Consider the following 9,139-nt stretch of genomic DNA (forward strand, 5'->3'; position numbering starts at 1 on the left):
GTTATAAATATAAAAGAAAACAGAATAAAACTTTCATGACGAGTCCGGAGCAAAGTGCAGCGACATGGCCGTCCCTAAATGTGTTTTTACTACTAAAATAAATATGAATTTACTTTAATATAGAGCAGGAACCACTGGAGCAGAATAATAACTGCTACTCCTCCCTTGATCCCTTGAAACGTTTTTTTAAAGGATTTGAAATTTGGGCCGAAAAAATACAGAATTCATGGCGATGCGATATTCAAATGTCTTTTTTAAATATTGGACACATAACATAAGCTACACACACATCAGTGAAGCTCAAATATGAAATAACAACAGTCAAGACACATTGAGCAGAAGTTTGAATTATACACTCATTAATATCATTCCAGATGCTAGAGGTTGCTAGTTTGAATCCCTCTGACAGACTTTACCCTCCTATTGTTCAAGCGTATCAACTCGCTGACCTCAGTAGACCGGATCTATAAAAGTTTAAAGGATAATACTGCTACGAAGATAACTTTTCAAACTCCATTTAAAAACTCCTAGTTGGGTTTTTTTTAATTTAGCTCATGAAATAAGAAAAGCCTGATTTCACAGACTTCACCGAGTCGTCTGTGACTAAAGTCTTATCCCAGTGTGTGGGAGGTCACAGTGCTGACGGACCAAAGGCCCGGAACCTTCTATATATATTTATATTCACGTCATTCCTCACAGAGACACTGAGATGTGAGGAGCAGGAGGAGGAGGAGGAGGAGGAGGAGGACGACGACGATGAAAGGAAACCAACTGATGAGGAGGTGATAGGAGAGTTGGAGGAGGAGGAGGAGGAGGAGGATGAAGATGAAAGGAAACCAACTGATGAGGAGGTGATAGGAGAGTTGGAGGAGGAGGAGGAGGAGGAGGAGGAGGATGAAGATGAAAGGAAACCAACTGATGAGGAGGTGATGAGAGTTGGAGGATGAGGAGGAGGATGAGGAGGTGATAGGAGAGTTGGAGGAGGAGGATGAGGAGGATGAAGATGAAAGGAAACCAACTGATGAGGAGGTGATAGGAGAGTTGGAGGAGGAGAGGAGGAGGAGGAGGATGAAGATCAAAAGAAAGGTGATAGGAGAGATGTAGGAGGAGGAGGAGGGAGAAAGAGGAGGAGGAGGAGGAGGAGAGGAGGAGGAGAAAGGAGGAGGAAGAGGAGGATGAAGATCAAAGGAAATCAACCAAGAATTGGAAGAGGAGGTGATAGGAGAGTTGGAGGAGGAGGTGATAGGAGAGATGTAGGAGGAGGAGGAGGAGGGAGAAAGAGGAGGAGGAGGAGGAGGAGGAGGAGGAGGAGGAGGGAGAAAGAGGAGGAGGAGGAGAGGAGGAGGGGAGGAGTGAGGAGGAGGGAGGAAGACGAGGAGGAGGGAGGAAGAGGAGGAGGAGAAAGGAGGAGGATGAGGAGGATGAACCCTGAGTGAACCCAGTTTGAGGCCTGAAGCGCTGATGGTCGATCTGAAACAGCGTCTCTCCTGTTTAACTGTAACTAATCACTGAAGATAAAGGCTTTTAATGATGGGATGCTTTCAGTGTCATTTTTAACGAGGCGGGGGGGAGGGGGGGGGGCTCCACCCATCAAAGTACTTAGAATGACCCTGCATCGTCTTAAATATTCTGTTCTATACACACAAGATTGTTCATAAATATAACGCTACTTCCAGCTATTTATCTTCCTCGATATATTATATCATTAAATACAAATAGAAGAGTATCTCCGTGGCATTATTAGACTTGGCTGGTAGGAATAATAAGTACACTTGAGAGCTCCGTCGGTCTAGAACCTGGAGGAGACGGTGATCCTGTAGGGACGCGGTTTCATAGTCAGGCCGAAGTCGGTGCTGAGGTCCAGCTCCTGACCCGGGACGTTCTGGAGCCGCAGGCCGTGGAGCAGCGTGGTGAGGAACACGAACATCTCCAGACGCGCGAACCCGTCGCCAAGGCAACGCCTCTTCCCCATGCCGAAGATGAGGACCTTCTCCGTCAGCTCCTTGTGGAGGAGACCCGAGGAACCCAGGAAGCGTTCGGGGCGAAACGCGTCCGGGTCGCCCCAAAGGTCGCTGGGACAGAAGCGATAAAACAGAAAAACGTTCTTTACTGACGTTGAAACAGTTCTTTTTTTACGTGAAGGCTAATTAGCATGCGGCTACTCACACGTCACGATTGACTTGATACTGGTTGATGAAGACGCATGTGTCTTTGGGAATGAAATATCCATTCAGGGTGATGTTTCTGGTGGTACTGAAGAGTAGAAAAGCTGGTTTTAACACATTCAGCTGGAAACATTTACGAGCCGTAGACAAAAACCTGGTCTTACCAGTGAGGAATGGTGAAAGGGACGTAGGAAGCATGGCGAAACACTTCATATATGAACGCCTCTGTGAAAGGCATCTCGGGCTTATCGGAGAACCGGGGCAGTCTGGCCGAGCCGATGTGGTCATCTGCAAAAAAAAAAACCCATTAGAAGGTTATGGAAAACTGGGGAGGTGGAATTGTTTGCAACCAGTGAAAGGAAGTGACCGTATTTGGACAGTGGAGGAGCGACGGGTGGATCTGATGAACACAAGCAGCAGAGCAGCAACCTTACTGGATCTGGATCCATGTGGATTCTGGTGTGAAGCTGCTAGATTCATAATTCAAGATCAACTTTACAGTGTTAAAGTTATCTAACTAGCATTGGTAGCGACCTGTCAATCAGCAGGTAAGCCCCGCCCCCTAAAGCATCCCTTACTTTCTGGTCTGGTGGACTCTAAATGGACCATAATGTAGTAAATGAACATCATGCTGGATTGAAGAAGACTTGAAACTAGAGATTGAGACCATAAACTCATGTTTACAATGTTTACTGAGATAATACATCAAGAGGTTCATTTTCAGATTTCAGAGTAATTACAAATAATTCCAATAACACAAAGTACCTCTCAAATCATTCAGAGAAGGTTTCCAGTAAAAGGGGGTGATGAAATGAAGTGATGAGCAAGTGGAGAATTTCATGTGTTCACATAGTGTGCCTTGCGTGTCACCGCCTTTGTGCCGGTCTGGACCAACTCTCTAACCTTTCTCCCTTCCTTTCTCCCTTTCTCTGGCTGTTTGTGCCTCCCTCTCCGATTCATCCCGTCTCCTTTTAGTGTCTCTCTCTCTCTCCCTCTCTCTCTCTCCCTCTCTATGGAAATGCAACGTGCCTCAGAACAGACAGCTTCAAAAGTAGCTCTGGCGTCAGCAAATTGGACCGATCTTTTGTGAGTTTCTCTGGAGGCTGTCGGATTGTGTCTGGCCCTCGGGGAGAAGGGGCACTCGGTAGGGCCATTGTCGGGCTTTTATTTTGTAGTTTATCCTAATAAACCTCATCATGTGCTTCGTCTGCTGGCGTCGTGATGTTAAACCTTAAAAACATCTTTTTGGGGACGTATTTGAACAGAACTTTAAACATCTGAAACATTAAATGTATCAATAATAAACCACCAGTCACAATCTTTAGCTCATTAGTGATGCTTTTATTATTAATGAGCGACCTTCTTCTTTCTGGGCAATGAGTATGAGTCATTCATGAGACCAGACGTTGGACATTACGTCGTCTTCTAACTGTCAGTTTGATAAGTTCATTCGTTTCTTCTTTTGTGCTTTTGTTACCGGGTCTGCTGCCCTCGTCCTTCCTGGTTTGGTCCAAAAACAAAAAAAGGTGGCTGAGGATGGAGTCCACTTAAATGGAGAAGCTCAGCAAGTGGACCGAACCATTAGCTGCCCCCCCGCCCCCACATGGCCCGATCAGCCTGTATATACGTCTCCCCTTATCTAATTTTTTTCAGGTTAACTCATTAAGTTAATTTCTTCTCCTTCAGTAGAAATTTAAGTAGATTTTTAAATATTTTGTTGTGTTTAATTTGTGTTTTTGACCATTTCTGTCCTTGACTGCTTGGTCCCTAACAGTAAACAAATAATACTATAAAAAACACAAGTACCGATCTCCTGGTGTATTCTGTCCTGGATGTCCGGATACTTGATCAGGTACAACAAGCTCCACTGCAAACCAGCAATGATGGTGTCAAACCCTTGAGGAAAAAGCACAAACAAACTGAGAGGTCACCACTCATCTTCACCGATGAGAACGTGAGAGGAACCTCGTGGTCGCTCACCTGCTCCGAAGATGTCGATGACGGTGTGGATGATCTGAGAGTTCGACAGCTCGGACGCATCCTTGATTTCTTCTCTGTCCTCGCAGAGTGCAATCAGAGCATCTGTGATGTCCCGGATGCAGTTCTGCAAACACACGATGTGACAGGAAGTCAACTATCAGGTGGCGAGGGGAAGAAACAGCAGGTTAGCCTTGGACACGTGTCTTCCAGTGGGACGCTAATTCCTAATTAGAGTGCGTGCGAACATTTTAGCCACTCTGCACAAGAACAAAGGCTCCTCCCAGGGAACTTGTTTGTTATTTTTTTTTTGGCCACGGCTGCACTCACAGCTACTACTGCATGAGAGCAATGTGGGACTACATGGTGGACGGCAAATTAGTGGGACAGATATAAAGAAAAAACAACACTTAGGGGACACGGCGTACGCCTCATCAGGCTCTCCTCAGTATAATCTGTTGGGATCCGTTTATTCTAATTTTGGTATTATTGCGGAGTTTATCCCTTTAAGCTTGAATCGTGAATTGTTCTTCTACTTTGCTTACGTTGCTTCTTCAATGTTATGTGACTTTGAAGATGAATCTTGGTCTCCACGTGTTGAAGTTTCTTTTTTTTTTTCTTGTTTTCGAAGGCAACATTAATACAATGGAAACACAATTTAGACAAAGCATTTAACAGAAAGAGAAAAAAGATGGGAAGATACTAGAAGCATAGCAGAGGATCTACATTCAAAGATATAATAGCAGTAACAGTAGATGATTAATTAGTGACATTAGTAATAACACATTATTGTGATAAGGAAATTAACATGTATTGTTCAACGTGGGAAAATGATGAGATCCCAAACTTTTTTCCTTCCAAAGTTTAAAAACGCTAAAAATACACATTAACATCTAACATCTTATAAGCAAATATAAATGTTAAGTGTTGTATTAACATAGACTTATTATATGTTCTATAAATGTATTAATCAATTATATAAAACAATTATCATTTGAATGGTTTAGCATTGTATATATACATCATTACAAAGTATTCTATGTATTTTATATGATATGTAATGGGGGTCCTTGTCCTGATAAAAGACCTCTGCTAGAATGAGAAGACATGCTTAAAGACGTGTAATGATGATATCGTCTCCTCACCTTGTCGAAGGTGTTGATGTGCTCCTCGATGCTCCGCTCCATGAAGCCGTTCATCCGGTGGATGTGCTGCACCATCTTCCTCAGCGACGGGCTCGGGAAGTATCGGAACACGGGGAAGAAGTCGGCCAGGTTCCCCGCCGCGAAGATCCTCAGCACCTCGTTGTTGATGTGCACGATGGTGAGGAACTCCTGGTCGTCGTAGTCGTACCTCTTCCCGAAGCAGAGGGCGCAGACCACGTTGGCCACCGAGGTCACCAGGGGCATCACCGGATCGATCTCGTGGCCCGCCTCCCCTTTGGCGGCGGCCTGTTCCCGGATGGCCTCCACCATCTCCGCCGCCTCGGCGCAGATGTGCTCCTCCAGCAGGCAGGTGGCCCCGGACCCTCTGGGCTCCGCCTGGGAGAAGGAGCGGAGGGCGTTCTTGCACAGCTTCTTGTGCAGCATCCAGACCGGCCCGTACTTCTCGCTGAAGGTCATGCTGGTCCCGTTGGCCACGGCGGAAAAGGTGAAAAGGTCAGGTCGGCCGGCGAACGCTTCACCCTGCCGGACCAGCGCCTGTCTGATGGTGGCGTAGCCGCTCAGGACGACCACGGTCAGAGAGCCCAGACGCATCTACAGCCAAGGAGGGAAATCATCGAATTAATACATGTTTAAATCTGTCCAACTGAAACTTCTCAACACATTTTTACCTTGAAAACGTCGCCGTACTGGAGCCTCAGACGGGTCAGAGAGAGGTGGATCTGGTCCCCCATCTGGAGCAGATTGCCGACGAGGGGCCACGGCGTGGGGCCGGGGGGAGGGGGGTATTTGGCGTGGTCCGATCGGGAGTAGTGGCGGAGGCTCTTTCGGCCCCTGAGGGCCATCAGGAGGAGGGTGAGGAGGCAGAGGACGACGGTGACGCTAGACAGAGAGGCACAAGGGTTGTCCTTGATGGGCAGCATCGTGAAGGTCAGACTCATCTCGGCGAGTAAATCAGATCTAAATACAGAGAGGTCGTTAGAAGACACAACAAAGGGGTGAAAATCTTTAGAAAGAATAAAAAATCATAAATAAATAGACAAAGACAGATGTTTAACTCACCGTGCAGAACCCTCTATAAATGTGATGTGATAAAAAAAAAAGTAGAGATCCCCGACAAACAAGAGAGCAGAGCGGAGACCAGAAGGTTTGAGGTCTGACCCTCGGGGACTCGTCGGTGAGAGTAGATCACAGAATGGGACGTCCCATTCAGGCGACGGGGCCCCCTGCAGAGGGAGCTGCTGCCCGCTAACAATGGGGAGGCGCACACGGCGAGAAACTTGGCTCGGGGTGAAGGACGAGTCCCTCCATGCCAGTCAGTGACCGCGTCTGACCGCAGAATGGAACCATTCACAACAAAGAGGGGGGACCCCCCTCCTCTCCGGGTCCTGGTCTCCTCCGCCCCCCCAAACCAGAACTGGATTATGTTGGTTTGTGGTGCACAAGTTTACAAAGTGTTATGTCATGTTATGGAATGTGAAATATAACAAAAACAAACATTGTCTGTATGAGGATGCTAAAAATGTAACATAAGCATCCGCCAATTAAAATATTTGATTTGACTTTCAGTACTTTTACTCATACAGAATAAAACATTGTGATCTTTTTTTTTTAGTAATGTAAGTATCTGGTTACTTCCTTCCTGGTGTGACAGTACATGTGAGTACATGAATGTAATGCATGTAATGCACCACAAGGGGGTGCTCTCAGATAGACTTCATGGCCCCCTTTTGTTTGGACTGAGGTGCTTTCAGGTTCCTGAACCACAAACACTTCAGAAAGTAAGAAATCTTCATGTCTTCATGTTTCAAAGCTGCAGGATGTTTTTCTACATAAATATCTGCCAAGTTTACCTTTTATTTTAGCATCTTTCATTTTCATATTTTTGTGATATTATCAAAGTTTCTCTATTTTCAAGATCACCTTAATCTCCCTCTTTTTCATGCCTGCATCACATCTTCCTCCACACTTTTCTCTCTCTCCGTCTTTCATTCCTTTTCTCTCTCGCTCTCCGTGGAACCGTCAGTTCCTGTCAGGCTCAACCGTGGGACACCCGGTGCTGTCGGGCGGAGCGACAGCTCCTTTGACCCGGCGGTCCACGTCCTCTCCGGGCCGAGGCGGTCCGGGCTCGTCATTAGCTCTGGCAGACACAGAGACACACACACGGACTGTGTGGAGCCAGACTACGTGGTGGCGGTCTAGAAGGAGAACCGAGACCAGCGTTAGAGCCCTGATACACATTTGTACAATAGTATAGTTTTTACTTCACATTGTATGTTTTAAACAGTAGTCTGGTATGTTTATAGAATATTCTAATATATATATATATATATTATTTATCCATCCACCCACCTACCTAACCATCCATCCATCCATCCATCCATCCATCCATCCATCCACTTATCCATCCATCCATCCATCCATCCATCCACTTATCCATCCATCCATCCATCCATCCATCCATCCATCTACTCATCCATCCATCCATCCATCCATCCATCCATCCATCCATCTACTCATCCATCCATCCATCCATCCATCCATCCATCCATCCATCCATCCATCTATCCATCTATCCATCATCCATCCATCCATCCATCCATCCATCCATCCATCTATCCATCATCCATCCATCCATCCATCCATCCATCCATCCATCTATCCATCATCCATCCATCCATCCATCCATCCATCCACCCATCCATCTATCCATCCACCCACCTGCCCATCCACCCAACCACCCACGCATCCATCCATCCATCCATCCATCTATCATCCATCTATCATCCATCCATCCATCCATCCATCCATCCACCTACCCATTCATCCATCCATCTATCATCCATCCACCCACCTACCCATTCATCCATCCATCCATCTATCATCCATCCATCCATCCACCTACCCATTCATCCATCCATCCATCCATCCATCTATCATCCATCCATCCACCTACCCATTCATCCATCCATCCATCCATCCATCCATCTATCATCCATCCACCCACCTACCCATTCATCCATCCATCCATCTATCATCCATCCATTCATCCACCTACCCATTCATCCATCCATCCATCCATCCATCCATCCATCTATCATCCATCCACCCACCTACCCATTCATCCATCCATCCATCCATCCATCCATCCATCCACCTACCCATTCATCAATCCATCCATCTATCATCCATCCACCCACCTACCCATTCATCCATCCATCCACCCATTCATCCACCTACCCATTCATCCATCCACCCACCTACCCATTCATCCATCCACCCATTCATCCATCCACCCACCTACCCATTCATCCATCCATCCACCCATTCATCCATCCATCCATCCATCCATCCACCCACCTACCCATTCATCCATCCATCCATCTATCCATCCATCCATCCATCATCCATCCATCCACCCACCTACCCATTCATCCATCCATCCATCCATCCATCTATCATCCATCCACCTACCTATTCATCCATCCATCCATCCACCCACCTACCCATTCATCCATCCATCCATCCATCTATCATCCATCCACCCACCTACCCATTCATCCATCCATCCATCCATCCATCCACCCATCTATCATCCATCCATTCATCCATCCATCCATCCATCCATCCATCTATCATCCATCCATCCATCCATCCATCCATCTATCATCCATCCATCCATCCATCCATCCATCCATCCACCCACCTACCCATTCATCCATCCATCCATCCATCTATCCATCCATCCATCCATCCATCCATCCATCATCCATCCATCCACCCACCTACCCATTCATCCATCCATCCATCCATCCATCTATCATCCATCCACCT

General features: G+C 46.5%; 1 protein-coding gene across 1 annotated transcript; it reads right to left on the reverse strand.

The window, feature by feature from the left end:
* Positions 1-1,759: 1,759 nt before the first annotated feature.
* On the reverse strand, positions 1,760-6,246 carry cyp1d1 (cytochrome P450, family 1, subfamily D, polypeptide 1; the record flags this gene model as incomplete). Its single annotated transcript, XM_084024606.1, has 7 exons — positions 1,760-2,072; positions 2,167-2,253; positions 2,330-2,453; positions 3,972-4,061; positions 4,146-4,269; positions 5,288-5,899; positions 5,977-6,246. The coding sequence occupies 7 exons, from the start codon at positions 6,244-6,246 to the stop codon at positions 1,790-1,792; spliced, it is 1,590 nt and encodes a 529-aa protein (XP_083880732.1). The 3' UTR covers positions 1,760-1,789.
* Positions 6,247-9,139: the final 2,893 nt, after the last annotated feature.

This window comes from Eutrigla gurnardus (assembly GCF_963514095.1).
Source record: "Eutrigla gurnardus genome assembly, chromosome: 13".
Classification (NCBI taxonomy): Eukaryota; Metazoa; Chordata; class Actinopteri; order Perciformes; family Triglidae; genus Eutrigla; species Eutrigla gurnardus.